General features: G+C 32.9%; 4 protein-coding genes across 5 annotated transcripts; 2 read left to right on the top strand and 2 right to left on the bottom strand.

The window, feature by feature from the left end:
- The first annotated feature begins 314 nt into the window (after positions 1–314).
- LOC123222834 lies at positions 315–2,097 on the top strand. Its single transcript, XM_044645808.1, has 3 exons — positions 315–627; positions 1,440–1,511; positions 1,761–2,097. Exons 1-3 carry the CDS (start codon positions 447–449, stop codon positions 2,054–2,056), a joined length of 549 nt encoding a protein of 182 aa, XP_044501743.1. The 5' UTR covers positions 315–446; the 3' UTR covers positions 2,057–2,097.
- An 861-nt stretch (positions 2,098–2,958) lies between these two features.
- LOC123223079 (cytochrome b561 domain-containing protein At2g30890-like) lies at positions 2,959–5,375 on the bottom strand. The gene is made up of 4 exons (XM_044646145.1): positions 4,842–5,375; positions 4,470–4,631; positions 3,830–3,978; positions 2,959–3,744 (listed from the first exon to the last, which is right to left on the bottom strand). Exons 1-4 carry the CDS (start codon positions 4,974–4,976, stop codon positions 3,423–3,425), a joined length of 768 nt encoding a protein of 255 aa, XP_044502080.1. The 5' UTR covers positions 4,977–5,375; the 3' UTR covers positions 2,959–3,422.
- A 5,954-nt stretch (positions 5,376–11,329) lies between these two features.
- On the top strand, positions 11,330–17,788 carry LOC123223876 (protein VACUOLELESS1). Of its 2 annotated transcripts, none has more exons than XM_044647332.1 (15): positions 11,330–12,250; positions 12,636–12,926; positions 13,489–13,628; positions 13,994–14,099; positions 14,193–14,291; positions 14,648–14,737; positions 14,848–14,961; positions 15,133–15,240; positions 15,409–15,482; positions 15,671–15,725; positions 16,018–16,199; positions 16,295–16,424; positions 16,608–16,710; positions 16,960–17,057; positions 17,378–17,788. In XM_044647332.1, exons 1-15 carry the CDS (start codon positions 11,480–11,482, stop codon positions 17,540–17,542), a joined length of 2,526 nt encoding a protein of 841 aa, XP_044503267.1. In that variant the 5' UTR covers positions 11,330–11,479; the 3' UTR covers positions 17,543–17,788. The 2 variants fall into 2 exon arrangements, with proteins under 2 accessions (XP_044503267.1, XP_044503268.1); XM_044647333.1 differs by having other exon boundaries at positions 11,331–12,250; positions 14,193–14,285.
- Positions 17,789–19,515: 1,727 nt separating this feature from the next.
- On the bottom strand, positions 19,516–22,112 carry LOC123222584 (aspartyl protease family protein 2-like). The gene has a single exon (XM_044645432.1). It carries the CDS (start codon positions 21,510–21,512, stop codon positions 19,839–19,841), a length of 1,674 nt encoding a protein of 557 aa, XP_044501367.1. The 5' UTR covers positions 21,513–22,112; the 3' UTR covers positions 19,516–19,838.
- Between the last annotated feature and the right edge of the window lie 1,575 nt (positions 22,113–23,687).

Raw genomic sequence — 23,687 nt, 5'->3', positions numbered from 1 at the left:
TGAATAATTAATCAACCTAACCATTAGTCAATCGATTTAATCCCTAATTAGATTAAATTATTCTCTTCATTAAATCGATATTCAAGATAGTTCTAAAAACGTTGATAAGACCACCATTAATATCTGTTTGAATGATTTCTTACGATACTAGAGCAATTAGAAAGTTTAGAATTTATACCCATTTTTTAAAAATTCTCTGATAGGCTATTATATTTATTTTATTTGAAAAAAATATTTTCATTCCAAAGATGAAAAATTTCTTTGGTTTTGTAAATTGGCCTTTCCAATTTCACTTCATAATATTTGTGGAGGAGGTCTTCTCTCCCAAGTTTTGTTTGTATTTGTTTAGTTTGGTGACAGAAATTTAAAACTTGCATCTCAACCATACACAAACCTACAAAAATCTTAATAATATTAGCCACCAATGCACACACTTAACAGTTTCCATGGCCTTCAATTTCATTGCCACTTCTCTGCACCCAAAACCCTCCTCTAATCTTCTTCCTCCTCCGCTAAAACACAAGCATCTCTGCAAATTCTACCACTTTTCTTCATGTAAAACTTTTGCTCAGTCTCAAGGAATTGAAGGTGGTCAGGCAGAAGAAGACCCCCCAGTTTCTTTATCTGGTATGCAGGCAATTCTCTCTCTCTTTTTTAACGAATTACTATAATCTGCGTACCCCTGTAGAATCATCTTTGGCTTCTGAATATGGGTGATATAATTTGATCAAATGGACTCGGAGGATTGATGTATTTGTGAGAAATCAATTCGTTATGTTTACGCAGTCCCGGTTGTCAGTGGCAGAGGATTTGCTATTTCAAGTTTCTGTCAGAGCTAAACACAGACACCTGCTGGGTATTACTGATTGTTATACATAAATAATAATAATAATTCGTTTCAGCCTTGACTTTGTCCTGTCTTTAGTTCTTGAACCTTTTTTTCCTTTTTGGTACTACCTATAATCCTCGGACCTCTCTTACTGAGTTCACTGAATGTGGAACTGGGAACAACTTCTGCTGAACCTTACAATCTTCTTGCTGAGAAAACTTGTGAGTTAGATGGAAAAAAACTAGTTTGCCCTGAAGATGTTATGTCCGCTTTAGAGATACTTCAAAGCAATCTAAGAAAAACATAACGGCCTTTGGTATCACATTAATATCGACAAGAAATATTCCATAAGATTGGATGCTTTAAGTTTCTGAGTAAGCTTGTTTTGTTGCTTCATATTTTGAGGTATCCAAGCGTGCCGATTGCTCTATCTCATGCACTACTAGGAGCTTTTGATTCATTGTGTAAGCTTATAACATTTTCATTGAAGCTGATGATTGTGACATATTGTTGGAAACTGCATAACACTAAGCTTTAAATTCTTAATAGAATTTTTGGATGCGTGGGATTGATTACAGATCCTAATGTGCTTCTAATTTTTTTCCCCAAGGGTCTTTATCTTCTGCACGTGCGCAGCTAGGTCTCCTGGAACAACTCACTTCTACCAGCCCAATGGTTGAAGGTATGTCTTTTCTCTTTGAAAAAAGTAGAATGTATTCTACTTTTACAAATTATATGTCCAAGTAATGCAGTTGTTTTACAACTGTCAAATGATTATTGGAATAATGTCTTGAAGGATATAACAATCTTAAAATGGGGCCTCATGACTTGAGATACAAAACTTGGAATTTAAATTTTGTAGGAGCATTATAACTCATATAGACGAATTTCTTGCTTGAGCAAAACTTACAATGCATGAATTCTTGAATAGGATATGAGAGCGATGATAGTTCTCGTAAACTTACAATACGTGATCAGCTGGCACAATTAGTTGGGGATAGAGATGATGATTTTAGTATTCCATTGGGTAAAAACTTGAAAAAATTTAGTGCCAAGGTCTTGACCATCTCACAGAAGAGAAACATCAGAAGACAAGCTTACCTGGACGAAGTTTCTCAGAGGAATGATTCAGTTTTCTTTGCCACTATTGGAGCATTTGTTATTCTTCCGCCTTTCATAATATTAGGGATTGCTGTAATAACTGGGTATGTACAGCTATTTCCATAACATATGCTTGTTAATTATTATAGAGAAGCAATGTTTACTCACATCGTATAAGCTGTTGAGCTTTAGCTAGTAAGTTTGAGATTTTGCACCCAATATTTGCCATACATAACCAGAACAATCAATTTTCAATCCTAAACCTCTCTTAGTTTATTGTAGTTAATGAAACACGCTGGATTCTCTGTGATTACTCTAGAGGAATAATTTTGTAGAAAGTAAAATGCAGTGTATATTTTTATCAGCCATTCCAAATTTTGCATCTTATGGGACAAACATCTACTAGACAATATTAATATACTTCTTAAAATATATTCAAGGATCTATTTCATTTCTAGAATTTATGGTTTTTAAATGTTGATACGCTGCAATAAACTGGCATGACTTTTCTGAGAGCCAGCAACATTTCTGAAATCTGCAATATTCTAGAATGGGAATTGAGGGAACCAGTGGGTTGTTGAAGGCTTCAAGATATAATCGTTTGTGGAAAATATTGACCTGAGAAAAGAGAATATAATCTTTGCGTTGAAACCCTCTCTGACAAGATTGTTTCTTCGATATTCAAATCTCTGAAGGCAAAGTCTTCCACTGAAACTTAAATAATACCAAAAATTGACACTAAACGATTAGTAAGTCTTCTGTGATCACTAGATGCTTAAGTGGAAACAATTTCATGCTGTTGTGTTCCCACTTGAATCTCTCTTCTTTGTTTCATGGCACTTGGAAGTCAAATCTGATTAACAGAAACTAATTTGGCAATTAACAAGATGTGTTTGGCTATGTTGAGATTAGTGAAAGATAGTGGAAAAGAATAAGATTCTATTTCTGGGAAACATTGTGCTAGAAATGTTTGGATAATTTCTTTAGTGTTATAATAGAAGTCAGCTACATTATAAACTGGGAAGGAGTTGGTAAATATGCATTTCTTTTACATAAAATTGAATGAAACTAAGGCATACATTACAAAAGGCATTCTGATATATAGTGTTAATAACAATCCGATTTACAACGACTTTCAAACAATCGGCTGGTCTACAAGAAACAATCAAAAGAATAGGGGAAAGAAGCCAACAAAACATCCATAATTCATCATATATAGAAACAAGAATGTTACACTTGGTAAGTTTTACCCCAATTTTTCTACTATTATGTCATTTTGTCCTGTACATGTCAATATGACATAGGAGACACAACACTTCAAAAATTTGAGGTAAAACTTACCAAGTGTAACATTATTTTTATAAAATTTTACTCCCAGTGTTCCATTCTTCAGGTGATCCAGACTTTGATCCTTTCTGGGATGAAATTGTAGAAAGTAAAAGAGAATATGAAGTTTGAAGAGAATCCCATGTTAGTTGAAATAATTTAATAATTAATATGCTTTTCCGGAAGCCTCAGTGGTTGATTCCTTCTGCTTGCCTCTTGTTGAAAGCTCTTCATCAGTGGGCCTAAATGGTTCATTACCCAAAATCACTCCTTGCTTTTGCATATATGCCCATTTGTCTTGAAAAAGGTAGAAAAAAGCAATCAAAGAAATCTGAGTTGTGAACATTATAGTCCAAAGACGTATGCTTCTAGATGTCTTTTCATGGAAGGCTTGCAGTCCAGTATACATATTAAGTATTCCCAGCAGAGACACAACAGTTCCTAGCAACCAGTGTGATAAAAACCATACAGCTCTTCCTTTTGATCCCCTGTAAAGAACAAAGTAGAAATTATCATACTCAAATCAATGCCTAAAATGGAATTGTTCCTGGTATGAAGAATCTTGATGTTTACCTTTGCGGGCGTAAAAGCCCGATCAAGGCTTGCAACCATACGATACCGTATAACGCTACTCCTATCTTCTGATGATGATTGCTGAAGGAGTTGTTGAAATTTCTGAAGGAGAGAACTGCGCCTGCAGTGGCTAGAAGTACTGCAAGCGTCTGCAGTTATATACATAGACTACACTTTTTTAGAACATCATAACATTATGAGATTTAGATCAGCCAAATTATTGTTATTTGTAAGATTTCTATTCCATTTACAGTTGTGTGATTAGTATAGGATATTACCTAACTCATGATTCTGTCTCATGCTTCATTTCAAAATAATGAGATTAAAAAAGATATGAGTTGCTAATCAACTATTAATTTTTAACACTAGCCTTTCTTGCCCCTTAAGTATTCATAATAGCCCCCTCATCAAACTTGAGGGTTATTTAATTAGACATTCATAATCTAAAGCATACAAAGAATTGGGCATCAACCTCTAATTAAATAAAGTTCAAAGCTTTAGTTATATATTTTTCCAATGAGTATGTGGAGATGTTAATGAATGAAAAAGGAAACTATAAACTATACAAAAAGCTTTTATTGATTATCCTAGATCTGGGCTGTTGAAGAACAGCAGAAAAAAAAAAAGGGGGAAAGCTTGCCTGGGAAATTGCATGAGCATAGAAAATAATTCGGAGACTTCTTCCACATTCGATTCTGTTGGACATTCTGATAATAAGTATGCCAACAGGCATCAGGAGTCCCATTGAAGCCCAGAGGAGGAACCCATGGACTGTAATCTCAAAAAGCAGTTTAGGACTCAACTGCAGTTATCATCAGGGAAAAAAAGAAGATCTTTGTTAGGAGTCACTGGCAAAAGATCGATAATATGAAAAATAAAAAAAAAACCTCAAAATCTGGAAGCATTATCTTGTTGAAAACAGAAAAGAAAAAGACTTTCAGAAGTAAGTTTCATTGGCTCTGTGATACTTGAATAGAATTAATAAAAATAAAAATCTAAACCGGATATAAACCTGATTAATGTAGCCATTGTTGATTGTACTATTGGCTGTGGTATTTGCTTGTTCTAGAGAACCGACAGATGGTAGAACAAGAACAATGATAATTGCATAAATAGTGAAAGAAAGCAGTTTCTGCAGAACTTCCATTATTAATTCTTCCCTGATGAAGGATTAATAATTAAAAAAGACAGGAAAATGCAGCTGAGCTACAATGGAAGAATGGAATAAGCATAAGGCAAGCTCAGCATTGCATGTTTTCTCGACCACAACAAATTATTTTAAGTTGAAGAGCAATGACAATTAACAGAGTGTTTAGAGGAAAAAAATATACTGAGAAGTTGAAGTTTTCCAGGTTTTTGAGGACATATAACGCATTTATGTATAAAGAAGGGGAGAAGTGGGATGCCTTAAAAAATTACCATGAATGTGAATTGCATGGATGCAGAAGGCAGTGAGGCAAGAAAGTTTGAGTGGGAAAGTGAAGTGGGCAATGGGCATCGATTACAATTTCAACCAAGTGGGGTTCACTGAGAATTTCGCAGCCAAGATTTCAAAGGTGTAAAATAATTAAAGAGTATATATATAAAGTGGATTTTGGCAGGTTACACAGGTAAAACATTATCTTCTGCTTCCCACTACTGGCTACCATTATCATACCATTGCTGAAACAATCCAATAGAACCGACCAAATCGAAATACAACATTTCTCATATATCAAAACAAAATGCAAGCCATGTTGAACTGTACTGCTGCATTGACGTTAGTAGCTACTGCAATGACGCCTGCATTTGTTATATTCAACCAAAGGTAATCCAGAAAGATTTTCATCTCTAATCAAAAAGTTCAATCACTTCATTAAAAGGTGTGATCACTTTGGTCTACTGGGTTATAAAGATGATGAAAACATTCTACATGGTAATAATTTTTCTCTTTTTACTTTGTCTTATACTTTCTTGATTATCATCATCAGATACTGCTTGTTACATGATATAATGTCCATCAATATTAGCACAGGAAATTATGGCCTTCGTTTTCATGTATATATATGTATGCTCACAGCTACATAGACTAAAATCCACAAATTGAAGAATAGAAAAACTGGGAATTGTAAAGAAGACAGGTGGAGGAAGCCAAGTTATCTAGCTTTATAATGCAACTTTTCTAGTGGGAAATCTGTATGTGATTGTCAAGAGCTGCATATGGTCCTTCGCTCTTACGACCTCATGATGATCATTTGGAGGAACTCGTTTGTTCTTATGTTTTACAAAATCTTAGTTAACAAGCTATTTTACTTTCAGTGATATATATATATAGATATATCAGACAGTTTTTTGAACCGCTTTATTCGATATTAATCTCGTAAGCATTGAGTTAGTGTAAAACAAAGCTTCTCTGAAGGAGTGCTAAGTTAATACACTGTTCCAGCTTAGCTAGCCATGGAGGTGATAAGTTTCTGAAGAGAAATAAAGTAGAACAACTATTTCCCACCGATTTTATTTCCTAAACAAATAAATGTTCACATGCTTTAAGTCAAAAAGCAAGAAATTGCTACTTTCATCCAACTTTTTCAATCAACTTTCACTATAATAAGAATAATAATTAAGTAATTTACTTTATTTAATTTTAAAATTAAATACTAAAAATATTCATTCTTTGCTTTGGTCATTTCTACCTCCTTTACAACTTTTTGTCTTCCAACTTTAATCAAAAAATTGATGGATAAATGCAACTCTACTTATTACTACTCTTTCAATTGGAATTGCACCGTTTCTGTATAATCAGAGTGGTGCGATTTCAATTATAATAGATTTGTTAACCGTGTTTTTTTAATCTTAATTGAATGTTAAAACAAATTTTTGTTTGATTGAGTGTTCAATTGGGTTTGTCAATGGTGGTAAAGGGCAATAATTTTAAAACCGGATCAGATCGGTCAGTTTAATTAGTTGAATCGAGAACTAACTCTAAATCTGATCTAATTAATATGAAAAAACGGTTTAGTCATTGACTCGATCAAATCCAATTAAAATCGAATTTGACCAAATGAACCGATCAAAACCAAGTTTGAGTAAAATTTAGAATTTTTTTAAAATTTTAATTATTTTTAAATAATTTGATTATTTTTTATTAGATGGATGAATTTCTAAAAGTTTGTAAAGAAAAATAAGTTTAAAAATAAAAGAAAAAAGAAAAAAAGTATTTCATATCCATTAAAATATTTTCTATAGACAATAATTTACAGAATTATATTTTTTTTTCTGTACTATGAGATTGAGATTTTTTTATTTTAATTGTTTCATTGAAATCAAATGAATAATTATTACTCTTTAAAAATGATATGTTCTAAATTCATAGGTGTGGGTATCTTGATTAATTTTATTTTTTATAAATTTTTAAGCAAAAACTATTTATTATAATTTGATAATAAATTAAACCAATCAATTTTTGATTAAATTGATCAAATCATGAACCAATGAAATAATTGATTCAATCAGCAGACCGGTTTTAAAATTATTGGTAAAGGGTGATGTTATTAATGAATTTATAAAATAATTGATAAAATGATAGTTTTATTATTTTAATATTAATAAAAAATTATTTTCACTTTTATATATACATTTATTTTATTATATAATTTGAATACATAAATTGTGTATAAAAAATAAGTCAAACGATTTATTCTCATCCAAGATATAGTGAAATTCTAAAGTCTCACACTTCAACTTTCAAAAGCCCGAACATCCACTATGAGCTAAAATCTGTTATGTCACTTTTTAAAACTTAATTTGAGAGATGGAGGGGAGAGAGAGAATTGTTAGTTTTCTAAATTAAGGAGGTAAAATAACATAAATTTTTATTTTTAAAATATTATTATTAAATAACTATTTTATCATTGACTCTGATTAAAAATTTTAATAAATTTTAGCTCGTATTTGAATTTTTAAAAGTTAAAGAATAAAACTTTATACTTTGAATAAAAATAAGTATTTCGGCCTAAAAAATATATAAGTAAAACATGATTAAAAAATAGTAAAAAATAGATGTGATTGAGAAATAATTATGGGATACAACATCAAAAACGAAACTCCAAAAAGTTAGAGAAAATTTATTTATTATTGAACAATTATATATGAACTTGCTGTAAATAGCTATAAGAGCGACATCATACTACTTAGAGTTAAAGAGTTAATTATTATTTAATTTAATATTATGATTTCCCTACTAGGTAAATAAATAGGTATCACAAACAAACAAGCAAGCTAGTAAAATTCAAGTATTTTAAAAGAGAGAAATCATGAAGCACAGTTCACGCAAAGCAAAGCAAGGATAAGAAAAGAAAATAATCCCCATCCCCTAACCTAAGTCGAAAGAAATTATTATTCGGTTGATTGATCATGCTGACGATAATAATAACACCAAGTTGCCGTAATTAATTACAAGTTAATCACAAAAATCAAGGTCCTTAATGGGTCCATAAGAACCGTGACCCAATAATACTACCAAAGTCTAATTATATTTGTCGTTAACATGTCACATGGCGATTCAATCATGAAGGTGAGCTCATTTTTGGTTGAAAAATGTAAAGACAAACAAAATCAAATTGGCCAGCCAATGGGTTTTTAAAGCTAAAGAACCTTTGCCTAATTGTGTTTGAAGCTATGGCTATGGCTATGGCTATGGCTGGGAAAATGACTTGCTTGATTTAACCTTCTAACTAACTACCTTCATTTCTCAAAACCCCCAAGGCCTTGATTGAAATAATATTTGTCCCTATGAGATGAGGCCTTTAATTATCGTGAGAAAAATTGCATTAAGCACTTGATTACTTTGATTTTTTTTTTTCTCTCATATATGTGGGTCTTCATTGTCAACCATATTATAACATATTTGACTACATTATCGATAGGGACTAAATTTACATCATATTATAATATGACAATATTTTCATATTATTATATTAAAGCAATTTGACAGACGCATCATATTGTTATGTCTCCACATCTGAAAAATCAAATCAAATCAAATAAATTGAATAGGTGTGAGCCAATTGATATATGTATTGATGTGAGAGGCCTTTGGTTTATTTATGAAATTAATTCTAGTCCAGAAGACTTATTACCGCCCAGGGTTTCTTGAAAAGTTAAACCCATATCCGTTGAGTATTGAAAATTCAAACTTCTATTAATAGATTATTAAAATTGATAAAATTAAATAATTTTATAGATAAAATCATCTTTTAACTATCATATATTAAAAATAATAAAACTTTATCATATTTTTTTTTATTAATTTAAAAAACTAACAATTTTTATCATGAGTGAACTTTGAAAATTTATATTTTTTCTCTTTAGGGTTTGATTTTCAAACTATATTCTTCGATGGTTGGAATCCAGCATGACATCTCTACTGTCGATGCAATCTTTCCTCCAATCAACTTCTGTCAGTCCAGCGTATTTGTTGGAGACCCATCTTCTTTGGTCTAACAGTTTTTTTCTCTAAAATAATAGACTTGGAAATTTTCAAGTGAAGATCAACGAAGATCTGAAGAAGATGGGTTTTCAGGCCAAAGAAGACACAGATGAATCCAACCAAAAGAGAAGATGCAAATGAAGAGCATCTCTTTTGGTCGAATTCGTCTACGTCTTCTCCGGCCTAATGAAGATGTCGAACCAGAGAAGATGGGCTTTCAGAGATCATCAATAGTAAAAAAAGAAAAGTCACGATCAAATTCTGGCCGTAAAAAAAGATGGATTGAAAATGAAATCATAGGGGGGAAAATATAAGATTTTAAAATTTAATCTTAAGAAAAAATTATTAATTTTCTAAACCAACAAGATAAAGTTCTATTTATTTTAATATATTATGATTAAAAGATAATTTTATTCTTATAATTAATTGATTCTATCAATTTTAATAATTTATAGATAGAAGTTTAGATTTTTAATACTTACCAACAATTAATTTGGGTTATCAACAAACCTTGGGTGGGGATAAGTCTGTTGGCATTAATTTTATTTGATACATATTTATTTTTTTATATATATATAAAAAAAAAAATCATCATTGCTTATTATTATTGGGAGGAATTTCATTAGCAAATTCAACTAAGCATAAGATAGTATCATTAGTTTGTTATGAATTATTAAATTTGAATCCTAATTTAATAATTAAAGAGCACTATTATATATATAAAAATAAAAAATATAAAGTTTTATATAAATAATGATATATTTTTATATAATTAAATATTATTTTATTTCTAATTTAAAATCATATAATTATATAGTAATATATTATTATATATGTATAAATTTATTTTTATTATTTATGTGCATAATTTTATTTATAATTAAATTGCATTGCATGCAATCAGGCTGGTTTGAATAAAAAAGGCACCCCAGTGGGGCATAATCTTAAAAGAAATCGGTTGAAGGACAGTGTTAGGTCGTTGCTGCTTATCCTCTTTGCACTTTTTTTGGCGTTAATTGCTGGGAATCCATTCAGCTGAAATTTTATTGTCGGAATGTGAGTTGAGGAGGTGTTCCATTGACCCAAAACTTGAAGGGCTTTGTGAAATATGGTAGAACATCATATCTTTCCAATTTTATGAGATTCTTAATAAATTTAAACTATGATTAGTGAAGGGTTTGGTAATATTATTACCCTGCATAATGGGGGTAATTTTAAACATTTTTAATAAGACGGGTTAAGTAATTTTCTTATACATGCAGTCTATACTGCTTAGCTCAAAGTCTCGGATCAACTTTTTTTTTTTAATCGATATTTTGTATCATTTTTTGAATATTCGTTTGAATTTGTTTACTTTTACGAGTAATTTTCTGTAATGCCTAGTTCACCTAAAAATGGCATTCAACCCCATGTAAATATATCTATATTCTCTTGAATTTCCTACGCATTCAAGGCTAAATCATCAAAACAACAATGAAATCTGTCAAATTCATCTTATAACATAAAACTATAGTTCTTTCTAAAATATTAAAACCTTAAATAATTGCATTAACACAAACATTTATTATAAAATTTGTATAATGTATCGTATAAACTATCACATATAACTTTATTTCTTATTTATCTTCAAAACAAAATGTTGATTTGCTGGGCTTGATCAAATTTTGGTCTCAAACAGAATCGGATAAGTTGCGCTAAAATTTTGAATGAAAAAAATGATTGAAAATTCAATTTATGTATAAAGATAATTTCTTCAAATTTGAATGTAATTGTATCATGGATATAAAAGTAGGAGTGTAATTATCTTTTATAAACCTTTAAAAAGTGATTATTTTAATTAATCATCTGAATTTTAATATCTTGAATATTGTTGTTTGGATTGACCCGCCCGGCCAGGCCCGGCCCGCAATTCTCTCTTTCTTATGTTTTAAGCCAACCTATGACCCAATACCCAACTCCTAAGCAATAGTGTCAGCCCAGTCCAATAAAAAGGAAGCCCGAAGCCTTCAAGTAAGATCAGCCCGAGAAACTTCTCACTCATCGGGCTAGTCCCCTTCTCCACCCCGACAATAATTGCAAATTGCAGCTCCATTGCGATGCCAGACTTAATTCACCCCTGATTATTATCAGACATCTTAATTTTTCCCCAAATTAAAGCACGATATCAGAATTTTGAAATCAAGATGGCCAACGTATCGGTGGCCGCAGAATGGCAGCTTGTCTACAACCGATACTACCGAAAACCAGAGCTCTGTCAAATGAGATGGAAGCACATCGACTTAAGTCGCAACAAAGTCGCCTGCGCTCCGTTCGGTGGTCCAATCGCGGTGATCCGTGACGATTCCAAGATTGTCCAGCTCTACGCCGAGTCCGCCCTTCGCAAACTCCGCATTTTCAACTCTGCCGGCCTTCTCATCTCCGAAACAGTATGGAAACACCCCGGCGGACGTTTGATCGGCATGTCGTGGTCCGAAGATCAAACCTTAATTTGCATCGTTCAAGACGGAACCATTTATCGTTACAACATCCACGCAGAGCTGATGGAGCCCAACGCGTCGATGGGAAAAGAATGCTTCGAAGAAAACGTGGTGGAATGCGTGTTTTGGGGCAACGGCGTTGTGTGCGTGACTGAGGCGAATAGGTATTTCTGTATTCCCGATTTCAAGACAATGAAAGTTTGTGAACTGGCCAGGCCGGAGATAGAGGAGCTACCCCATTGTATGGCGGTCATTGAGCCGAAGTACACGATGACGGGGAACGTGGAGGTGTTGATTGGGGTTGATAGTGGAATATTGATGTTGGATGAAGATGGGGTGCAGAAAGTTGATGAAACGTTGGTACAGAAGATGGGCGTTTCTCCTAATGGGAATTATGTTGCTTGTTTTACACATGATGGCCGCCTTGTTGTTAACAACATGGACTTCAGTTCTCCTGTAATTGACCAGTCTTGTGAGGTTGGTTTTATACTTGTAATTTGCACTTTAGATACAATTCTTTGTTTATGAAAATAAGTTATATAAAATTTCTTAAGCAAATGCAAGTTTAAATGGGACTAGAAACTTCTAAAGTTTCAATCAATTGTAGACGGTCTCAATATTGAATTTGAACCTGAGTTCACTAAGCTAGTTAGGGTGATTTCTGAGCTAAAAAAAGGATTATAGCAAGATTAATGCTGAAAGTTGTTCAATTATCATAGGTTTGGAAAATGTTCTGGATTCTGAATCAAATGTGCCAGTCAATTCTTAATGTGGTCATGTTACAGACAAATGCCTTTTTGTTCTCTTTTCTTTTGTAGCAGTGGCTTATTAGAAATTGGTATCTGAACTTTGATCAATTCAGACAGCCCTTCCTCCGGAGCAGCTAGCTTGGTGTGGAATGGACAGTATACTTCTTTATTGGGATGATATGCTACTGATGGTTGCTCCTCAAGCAGAGCCTGTTCGCTATTTCTATGATGAGCCGGTAGTTCTCATCCCAGAGTGTGATGGAGTGAGAATATTATCAAACACAAGTATGGAGTTTCTACAACGTGTTCCTACATCTACTGAATATATCTTTACAATTGGAAGCACATCACCTGCAGCTTTGCTATATGACGCCTTGGATCATTTTGACCGGCGGAGTGCCAAAGTAACCTACTAAACAAATAGTGTTCTGTTTTCTTTTATCTTATCATGGGCAATTTCATCATTGCAAGAACATGTTTTGAAAATTCATATTTTCTATTAATGGTAAATATATGCAATCAGTTATGAATAAATGGTTCTCATATACATTTACAAATAATGATTTCTAATTAATTTATCAGTCATTGAAGTAGCCTTGGGTTCTCTGTGGCTGTACAATGTCGCAAATTAAGCCAACCGCATTTATAACTTGCTTGTTAATTTGTTGTGGATTACATATCATGTGTCATTATTCTTCTTCTCATGCAAAAAGAAATGTTAGTATGTTAATTTGATTCCATAGTTGTGGTCCTTATTTAATTTCCATTTTTTTTTTATAGTTTTCCCTACTACTACATACCCACACACACCAAAAAAAAAAAAAGAAGGAAAAGAAGCAAACAAGAAAAGAGACTTGACTATTGGCTCCATAGACAAGAAAAAAAAATTTTCTTGCCTGAGAGTTAATGCATTATCCATATCCTGTAATTTCTCAGAAGGAAAATGAAGTTATTGTTGTTTGCCAGGCAGATGAAAATTTGAGATTGATACGTTCTTCCCTGCCTGAAGCTGTTGAAGCATGTATAGATGCTGCTGGACATGAGTTTGATACTAGTCGTCAAAGGACACTGTTGAGAGCTGCAAGCTATGGCCAAGCCTTTTGCAGGTTAGTTAGTTTAGAAGCTGTACTTAGCGTTTAATGCCGTTAGAAATCTTTATTTTTCAGGCATATGTTAAATATGAATTATATCTTGCATGTAATCAATTTAGAAAAATAAAAATTATTGTTTTTCGTACGTATGATCAATTCATTTGATTGAATTATATTACTCTGTTGTAATTCCCCTCATGTGTATCTTATAGCTATTTAGCAGTTTATATCTATGAACCCTTACATAATAGTTACTGTGTTGCCTTCTAAATCAATGATTTGCAGTATTGATGCTTTCAGAATTAAAAAGAAAAAACCAATTTACAAAAAAAAATTCCTGATTTTGGCTCTTGCTAATGATATCCTGTTGGCTTTAACAGCAATTTTCAACGTGATCATATCCAAGAGATGTGTAAAATTTTGCGGGTGTTGAATGCTGTGCGTGACCCTGAGATTGGCATCCCTCTTAGTATTCAGCAGTATAAGGTCCTTAATCTTGCCAATATAAAGTTTCCAGCATTGATTCTGATTTGCTCATTATTTTCTTAAAATTTGTATTGAATAAACTTGTTTCCTCAGTTACTGACAGCCTCTGTCCTGATTGGTCGTTTAATTAATGCACATCACCATCTGCTTGCATTACGAATATCAGAGTACCTGGGAATGAATCAAGTAAGTGTAAGTTTATCATATGCATGATTTTTTTGTGTAGGCTCATTTTCTTTCGTGTTCTTATTGTGTTGCCATGCTCTCCTGGTATCTAAGTGGAATAGTTGGTGAGCAATTGATGTAGTCTTAGCAGGTTTTTGATGAAACCATTGCCTAGTCTTCTTGAACTAGCAATGTTTTTTTTTTTTTAAAAAAAAATTTTGGGTTCTTGTTTCCTTTTTGTTTTATCATAAACCTTTCTATCATATATTTGTTTGCAAAAATGAATTTAAATTGTTATGTGTTCAGATATTGCTGTCCACCCCAATTTATTAAGAACCTCAAATTTTGGGAAGTAATTATATAATTATTTTTGCCTATTTTAGGAGGTGGTGATAATGCACTGGGCATGTTCAAAGATAACAGCTTCATTAGCCATCCCTGATGCCACTCTCCTGGAAATCTTACTTGATAAGGTGAATGTTTCCATTTTCATTATTCTTTAGATTAGCCCTAAAAATATGGATTATTTGCTCATACTTGTGGAAATGCAAACATTTGAAAAGAGTGTATTTTTGAGTTTCAGCTCAGATTATGTAAAGGCATATCTTATGCAGCAGTTGCTGCTCATGCGGATAAGAGTGGTCGCCGCAAGTTAGCTGCTATGCTTGTTGAACATGAACCTCGTTCCTCTAAACAGGTTAAAATTCAATAGTTAATTTTTTCCCCATTTCTGAAAATCTTCTGTGGCTAAAGGTTATTTATATGCTATCATATTTTATTTTTTATTAACTATGGTTGTAAAACTTCTGAAGATGATTCTATTGACATGAATATAGAGATCAGTTATCACATCTTCTCCCTTCTTCAGGTTCCTCTCTTGTTAAGCATAGGGGAGGAAGATACAGCTTTGGTGAAGGCAACTGAAAGTGGTGATTCTGATCTTGTCTATCTTGTTTTATTTCATATTTGGCAAAAGGTAATTTTACCTCAAATTTTTCTCCTTAATCGTTGACAATTTAGTGCACAATGAAAATTAAATATGTGAATGATATACAAGAAGCTGAAATATGATGTATAAGTGTGTGTGTGTGTGTGTATTTTACAAAATAAAAGGATGTTTAAATGCATTTTTCCCTTGCTGCAGAGGCCTGCACTTGAGTTTTTTGGAATGATTCAAGCCAGACCCCTGGCATGTGATTTATTTATAACTTATGCACGGTAAGACACATGCTGTATTGATCAAATTTAAAATATAATTTCCTTTGTTTATAATCTTCTTTAAATCACTCAATTTACAAGCATCATTAATAATTAAATGCACATCCATCAGTTATCAGCAAGATGAACCTCAATCAGTCTTTCTCACTTCATTTCTCCATTGGCACTCATTTTACATTTCAATTCAGGTGTTATAAGCATGAATTCCTGAAGGACTTCTTCCTGTCAACTGGACAACTACAGGTTGGTTTAAATTGTTTGACATTTCTTCTTCCAACTTTGACATCATGTTCTGGTGAGAGCAGAGAATTCAACAAGAATTGTGAAAGTGTTTGGTACTATAAATGAATCTTTTGTGTGTAGGTGTGATGTTCAACAAAACGAATGAAATTTGCATTTTTTGCATGTTTCTGTGTTAATTTTATTTTTTCAAACTTGAGTATATCTAATATTTTGCTGACTGCGTTATTGTTTTCTGCTATTGCCTTCTGTTTTGTTAGATTTGTTTTAATAAGAACTTTATATGTTTTTGTAGGAGGTGGCTTTTCTTCTTTGGAAAGAGTCATGGGAATTAGGAAAAAATCCTATGGCTAGTAAAGGATCACCCCTTCATGGTCCACGCATCAAGCTTATTGAAAAATCCCATAGTCTTTTTGCAGAAACCAAGGATCACATCTTTGAGTCAAAAGCAGCTGAAGAACATGCAAAATTGTTGAGGTGAGATGTGTTGGTTATGGTGCCATTTGTCTGCATCAAGTCTCTATCCAGTTCATCTTATTGTATTTTTGCATGATTCCTATCTCTTTTGGCAGAATCCAACATGAGTTAGAAGTGTCTACCAAGCAAGCGATTTTTGTGGATTCAAGTATTAGTGACACTATTCGCACATGTATTGTTCTGGGCAATCATCGAGCTGCAATGAAAGTGAAAACAGAATTCAAGGTCTGTAGAGTTTCCTTTGAGCTTCCTTGCCAGAAAAGAGGTTGCTTTTGTGCCTCCTTGTAGAAGCTTATCTGCATAGGCCACATGAGACAAAGCATTCTTTTTATGAGTGTGTATAGGATTATAATTGCTCTCACTTAATTAGTTTGCATCCTGATTCTTTTATTTTTCCACTTGTCTCAGGTGTCTGAGAAGAGGTGGTATTGGCTTAAAGTTTTTGCTTTGGCTACAGTTAGAGATTGGGATGCCCTAGAAAAGTTCTCAAAGGAGAAGCGACCACCAATTGGTAAACTTTTCTGCACCTTGTTTAATTTCTGGGGGAAAAAGAAATTTCATCTGCAAGTGGATAGCTGCTACTTATACCAAATAGCATGTACCATACCAAAATGTTGTTTCTTTCTTTTTTTTTTTGGTGGGGGGGGGGGGGGGGGGGGGGGAGGACACTTATCCAAGAGCCTTTGAAATGTTTTATATATTCTCGTCATACTGTGGTTGGCATGAAAATATATACTTGTTTGTGTTTGCCAACAAATAGGTTATAGGCCATTTGTCGAAGCATGTATAGATGCAGACGAAAAAAGTGAAGCTCTAAAATACATCCCGAAACTAGTGGATCCACGAGAAAGGGCTGAGGTAAGATATACAATCCTATTTTTCTGAATAATCTGCTGCTTGCTTACATTTCACTATTTGGTTCTGGTGTGATTCTATGGCTACATATATCTCATCAGACACCTAGAGTAGATGAGTAGAACTTATGTAAGCTCAATTTTTTGGTTGGAAATTGGAATAATAGCTTGAGATTTGATGTTTCTCTTGTTTCCTCTGCTGGCCAAATGTGGAATATTGGTGTAAATCTTGCTCTCTTTGGAAACAATGTGAAATTCAGCTCTTTCAGACGTTATGCTCATGCACCATTGCAGTTGTTCATGCATGTCTTTGATTTTGAACAGGCTTATGCCCGTATTGGTATGGCCAAGGAAGCTGCAGATGCTGCTTCACAGGCAAAAGATGGTGAATTGCTGGGTCGACTGAAATTGACATTTGCGCAAAATGCAGCAGCTTCATCAATTTTCGATACTCTAAGAGATAGATTGTCTTTCCAAGGAGTTTCTTAGTTCTGTTTGTTATTATTATTTGTCTCTCTCTTTTTTTATTTTATAAGTTTGTGTGTCGTGTTGTATGCATATTCTTGGAGATCATGTTGCTGAATGAGTGTAAAGGTAGAAGGCTTTTCTTTCAGAAACGGTGTTTGCTTAGTTGAAGCTGTTGGGAATTGTGTATCGACTTTCACTGTCCAAAAAATGGGAGTGAAAATGTTTTTTAACTCACAGAATTAACCAATATTAGTTGCTTTTACTGTCTGTTTTCTTGCAAGAATAAAGTTGGTAGTTCTCTGTCAACTCCAAAATAAGTTCCAATAATTAATAAATAAATGAGACTTTTCGATAGTGGGATGCGAGATTACCGTTTTAACTTTATGTCACTGGTAAAGTTAATTGCAATTCCTTTTATGGATCATAGCAGGTAAATAAATTATTATTGGGTAGGAAGTGGCTTGTTCAATGATTTTTTCCATGGATTACTCGGTGTAACTAATAATTTTTAGCTCATTTCTGATACAATCTCAGACTTCTTGATAAAACACTTAAAAGCCAAAAGACTAATCTCCACCCAAAGTTTGGTGTATTTTCATATTTTTGGTTGTACAATTTAAAAAATTTAAATGTTTATTATTTTATTAAAAATTTTTTGTTAGAGTAAAATTATTATTTAACAAAAAAATTTAAAAAATTTAAAATTTTATCTCATCTCTCTCTTTATTTAAAAAATTAATAATTTTTTAAACTTAAAATTTAAAAAATTATATTTATTTTAAATAACTACGTTTTGACGATTAATTTGAAAAGATTGTTTGGCGGTTTTTCCATCAATCCCCTTTTTAGTGATTTTTTAATGTGAAAATCATTAAAAATCTAACTAAAATAATTAAATGATGTCACACAAATTTATATAATATTATACAGATTTGTGCATAGTTTAACCTGTCTTTACATCGGCTAGACGATGCACAAGCCCTAACCCTATCCGTGTTAGTTAATCTCAGTTTTATCTGAAAGGCAGCGTCTTCACAAGTCAGTCAGACCCAAACGAATAACCGTGTCTTATTGGACCCATCACTAATATTTTATTATTATTATTATTTTTTAATGTTTATTGATTACGTCGTAAAAGTTAAGATTTTGTGCACCGATTTCAAATCTAAACCCCAAACACGAATGACTTACACCACGATCGGGTTGCTGCAACAAATTTGTAATCTTCAACCCCAAAACACGTATCAATTAAGCCCGAAAAGTCATGTTTTCTTCTTTATTCAACAAAAGTGGCAGCTTTTTTCATATGGAAAATCTCTCATGCCACCTTGCTTTGACTACCTAGTTACTGTTGATTTTATGGGGACTAGAATGACTTAATCACATGTTAAATGTGTCTTATGACTCGTTTTAGCTCTTCATCACTGAAATTGATCAAGCCTAGATGACTTCACCATGTTAAGTTGTGTACAGTTTTTCTATCAAAACTAATTCATGTTCAAGTGGGTGTGCTTCATCAAACCATTATAACTAGCAGAATTATTTTTATTCTTAATTTGTCTGCATCATCAGATCAAATCAAACCAAACCAAAAAATTTAATGATCAATCCCGGAAAGATTTTGCTTGATAAGCTAAGATAGGGAAAGTTGAATCCATGTTAGGTTGAATGCAATCTTAAATCAATGACTGAGCATTCCTCTAACGGCAAAAATCTTAAAAAGGAGGAAATGAAAGAAGATAATGTAATATAAATAGAAAAGAAATAAGGATTTGCACCTAACAGTTGACTCGCTACTTAAATATACAAATCTGGTGATGCACCTAACACTTGACCAAGTCCTGTTTTTATCTTTCTTTACCATTTAACACGCAAGCATCAGAGAACCAGCCAAAATACCAGTCCTTGTTATGATAATAATACATCAGAAACAGACTAGTAGGGCCTTGGAATAAGCAGAAGATGATTTATATTGATTACAGCTCTTGCAATCATCAGGTTTAATTCTGAGGTTTCCATTGATGTGCTCAATGAACTGCCATACAACGATTTTCAGTAGGAAACTATCAAAAAGCCATAAGAATGTCTAAAATGCGATGATCTATTGTTCATAAATAGGATACCACCCAGTTACTGCATATATATATATATATATATGGAAACATTTGAACCAGAAAAAAAAAAAAAAACAATCAAGTAAATTGTTGTATAATAATAATACCACTCTTTTGAATGGAAAATTAAAAAAAAAAAAATGTTCCTCCTCAAACACCATGTTTACAGTTAATCTTCTGCCCCATCAATTTTCAGCTAGATGTTAAACGTCAGCACACCTCATCTGCGCATACCCCAGTCTAGATTTCTTTGTATCATACAAGATATGGAAATTCTGCTGCTGATAGTTCCCTATTATTGAGAGAGCTGATTGAGGAGTCCCCAAAATGGCTAAGCAAATTACATCCTCCGGGTCAAGCTTGATGAAGTAGTTCTCAACCGGGAAGTTCCACACACCACCATCAGCAAATATAATCCCAAATTCGGGAAGCTCCATTTTCTCAACTCCAGTCACATTGTAACAAGGCTCTAAAACTGGAAAATCTGTGACTAAAGGATACACTTTCACCTTCTTCATAAATGCATCCTTGATTATATCATAAGCTGGTTGAGCAAAATAACTTAGAGTAGTACCCGAATCAATGATTGTACCACCAGCACCATCCGATGACAAATGCCATGTCTTTTCTGGTATATTTAACACCTCCCCACCAACCATGATTGTTTTAATTTGAACATAATAAAATGTGTCAACCGGATTTTCTTTTCCAGCAACCAATGTGGTGAAATTCAAATTGGGGTGATTCAAGAGGTCTGAGTCCTCACCTAATATCAACTTGCTGCTAACATTGGTGTCACTATTTCTATCCACAAGACAATACGAAAAGGAGTGACCATATAGAGATTGAAGCTGAGAGGAAAAGGAAAGAGGACCTCTCCCTAGACCTAAAAGCCCTGCAGCCCCATGAAATAGACCTCTATTCCAATGACCACACCCAAACATCACATTCTCCACCTGCCTAAATTGTGACTTCCCTGTAGGCGTTGTGAGATTAACTGTAAATGTTTCCAATGCAAAATCACCAGTAGTATTAGATTTATCTCCATACCAATAAAAATAAGGGCAAGTTTGATTCTCAGCTTGACAAGGCTGAGGAGGATCAGGGGATGAAACCAAATGGCACCTAGGATCATGGCAACTTATGTTCCTATAAGAAGATGAATCTTTAGGATCATAATAAGGCCCATTTTGCTCAAAACAATCATAGCAAGGCACACATTGAATCCAATTAAGGTCACTACCAGTATCAAGAATCAAAGAAAAGTGTTTTGGAGGTGTACCAACAAACACATCCATAAAGTACTCTCCCGAACCAAGACTCACCCCAGATTCCAAAGTTGCCACCAGCTGCCCAGAGATCCCACTTGCGTAAGATTCTGGCGAAGATGCCGGTCCAACCACCGGCTTTATTTTCTTCATTGACTTCTCACTATCTTTCTTTAGCCGTGAAATGGTGTTTCGGTTCTTCTTCTCAATGATCCTCGTATGAAGTGTCTGAATTCTGGTCAAGTCCCTTGCTGTGTACTCAACCACAGATTGTTTTGGCTCGGATTCCGGATCCGTTGACCGGCGCTTTAAATGAAGCTTCACCTTTCCTGTACTCGGTTTCATTGATAACAGGTCGTCTTGATCATCTTCTCCAAAAACATCACCATCTTTTTCTTCTTTCAAAGTCTTCGAATTTGAGAAGCTGCAATCGGAATCTGTGAAAGAAGAAACGGCATTGAAGCTCATGTGCTCGGGCAATTTTATGCCGGCGATAGAGGAGATATTACAATTCTCATTCTTGTAATGGTCGTGGGCTCTGACGATAGCATCAAATGCTCCACAAAATATTAAGAGAAGAAAAAGAACTGAGAAAACCTTAAACAACATAGCAAAGGATGCTCCTTGTTTGGATTCTGTGAAAATCCTACATGAAAAAAAGGCACCCAGAAACTGAATAATAAACACAACTTTTTTCTCACAGAAACCTATGGAAAAACAAATAAAAAAACAACAAATTTAGATTTTCAAGCCAAGAAAATTAAAAAAGAAACGGAAACAGGAGTTTCGAAGATGAAAAAAAGGGGCTTGTAATTACGTGAGTTAGAAATACGAATGTATTTATGGAAGAAATGACTAGATACGGGTAATGAAGCAATAAAAGTCTGGGCTGTGACTCGTGTATCTTCCACCCTGCTTGTTAAAATGGTGGTCTAGACTTTGAATCGAAAAGTCACTGGTCAAAACGCGTTTTCATGTGAGAAGAAAGAACGAAGGAAAGTAAAGAGAGATAAAATAGTATTAAATGTGAAAATTTTAAAGGGAGGAAAAGTTCACTTGTTTGAACTCGTTCGTAGTCAGATTTATACCCAGTCTTGATGCCGGTACCGGGTTTCTTCCTGTCTGTTTCCTGTTTCATTTGACTTGCCCTTCATTAAAAGCTATTGAACAGAACTTCACAACTGACGAAGGAGCTCTCCGTTTTCCAATTCTCCGCTTTGCTTTCACGAGCCTCCCTCAACTCAGCTACTACATGTCGCTGTCTCTTGGCTTTTACTAGATAAACCTCTTTCTTTACTCGACCTTTTTTTATATGTTAGACTTTTTTAAAAGGCAAATATTTTTCTATCGCTAAAATAACATTTTTCTACCCGTATAAAAACAATTTTCACTTAAAGTTATACTTTCTCTTTGAAAAAAATATTATTATAAGAATAAAATAAATAATTTTAGCATCCAAATATTTTGACAAATCCCTCATAAATATTTAAAATATGGCTATTTAACTTTTATACATATTTAAAATTCATTATTTCTTGAAAATTCTAGCTATCAACACTATTTTTTCGCTATTGTCATAATCTCATTATTATTATGAGTTTCGATGCCCATCACCAATTTTTTCATCATGATTTAAGTTATCACTAATGATTTTTTCGTTCAATCAATTTGTTAATGATTTCATCATAAAAGTAATTATCTATCATAAATTAAATTACAATAAAAGAGAGGGTGATTCAAGTCGAAACTCGTGATGGCATCAAGGGGGAAAAGAGGTGGTACCAGAAAGACGATGGATTAAGGGTTGAAATTATGAAATGGGTAACTAGATAAATGAATATAGTGGAAGCTAACCAAAGATTTGCTAGAGAATGAGATGAGAGTTAAAAAAAATGTTTTATTTAAATTAGATATATAAAGTTTTTAATTTTAATTTTTGTGAATTTAAGATGATATTGATAGAATCTTTTTCTATTAACAAAGTTTAATTTTAATTGGAAAAGTGTCTTTTATGTTATAAAGGGTGAAAAAGTGACTTTTGCTCAAAACTTAATTCTAAAAAAAGATATTAATTTTTTAAATTAAAATAAAAAAATAATATAATTTTTTAGAATTTTAGAGTTTATTAGTAAAATGATAACTTTATTTTTATCTATAACATAAAGTTTTAATAGTAATTAATTTATAGATAAGACTTTAAACTTTTAAATCTCACATGTATGATTTTGAAAACACAATAAAACTTGGTGGGGAAAAATATTATAAAAAAATAGTCTAAAATTTGTTCCTTGCTACTTGAATTTATTTCTCAAAGTCAAAGACAAGAAAAACTTGCTTTGAAAATACAAAAATAAAACCTTATTATTTCATTTTATATATTTATATTACTGATTGATAATGAAATATTATTAACGAATTGTTGACCAGGAGAACTGGTCAATTATAGAGAAGATGCCAAATCTAATGTGCCTTCGTATTATCTTATTTTACACGTGGTTTACTTCAATTGGATGAACCCCACTTCCAGGACACTGTGACGGTCAAATGTAAATCTTTATGATAATTAAAACAAAAAAGTAATGTAATTTAGAAAATTATTTTTTTCATATATGTGTTTTAAAAAGGCCTGTTAACTTTCGCACCCAAGGTTTGGCATAAACTCCTTCTCATCCATTAACTATTAAAAATTCAAATATTCATAATTCTATTAAATTTCAATGTTATTGTCAAAAGTAAAATTATCATTTAACAAAAAATTTTAAAAAACCAAAATTTATCACATTT

This window comes from Mangifera indica, chromosome 8 (assembly GCF_011075055.1).
Source record: "Mangifera indica cultivar Alphonso chromosome 8, CATAS_Mindica_2.1, whole genome shotgun sequence".
NCBI lineage: Eukaryota > Viridiplantae > Streptophyta > Magnoliopsida > Sapindales > Anacardiaceae > Mangifera > Mangifera indica.
The sequence above is the reverse complement of the archived record's forward strand: the minus strand, read 5'-3'. Positions and strand labels throughout refer to the sequence as shown.

Excerpts from the sequence above, each read along its gene's own strand:
- LOC123223079 (XM_044646145.1), bottom strand. The coding sequence starts at position 4,976 with ATGGAAGTTCTGCAGAAACTGCTTTCTTTCACTATTTATGCAATTATC. Across the intron at positions 4,632-4,841 it reads ACAATGGCTACATTAATCAG|TTGAGTCCTAAACTGCTTTT; the intron begins GTTTATATCCGG and ends TGATAACTGCAG. Across the intron at positions 3,745-3,829 it reads GGGCTTTTACGCCCGCAAAG|GGGATCAAAAGGAAGAGCTG; the intron begins GTAAACATCAAG and ends TGTTCTTTACAG.
- LOC123223876 (XM_044647332.1), top strand. The coding sequence starts at position 11,480 with ATGGCCAACGTATCGGTGGCCGCAGAATGGCAGCTTGTCTACAACCGA. Across the intron at positions 14,292-14,647 it reads TGGGAATGAATCAAGTAAGT|GAGGTGGTGATAATGCACTG; the intron begins GTAAGTTTATCA and ends TGCCTATTTTAG. Across the intron at positions 17,058-17,377 it reads ATCCACGAGAAAGGGCTGAG|GCTTATGCCCGTATTGGTAT; the intron begins GTAAGATATACA and ends GATTTTGAACAG.
- LOC123222834 (XM_044645808.1), top strand. The coding sequence starts at position 447 with ATGGCCTTCAATTTCATTGCCACTTCTCTGCACCCAAAACCCTCCTCT. Across the intron at positions 628-1,439 it reads CCCCCCAGTTTCTTTATCTG|GGTCTTTATCTTCTGCACGT; the intron begins GTATGCAGGCAA and ends TTTTTCCCCAAG. Across the intron at positions 1,512-1,760 it reads TACCAGCCCAATGGTTGAAG|GATATGAGAGCGATGATAGT; the intron begins GTATGTCTTTTC and ends ATTCTTGAATAG.
- LOC123222584 (XM_044645432.1), bottom strand. The coding sequence starts at position 21,512 with ATGTTGTTTAAGGTTTTCTCAGTTCTTTTTCTTCTCTTAATATTTTGT.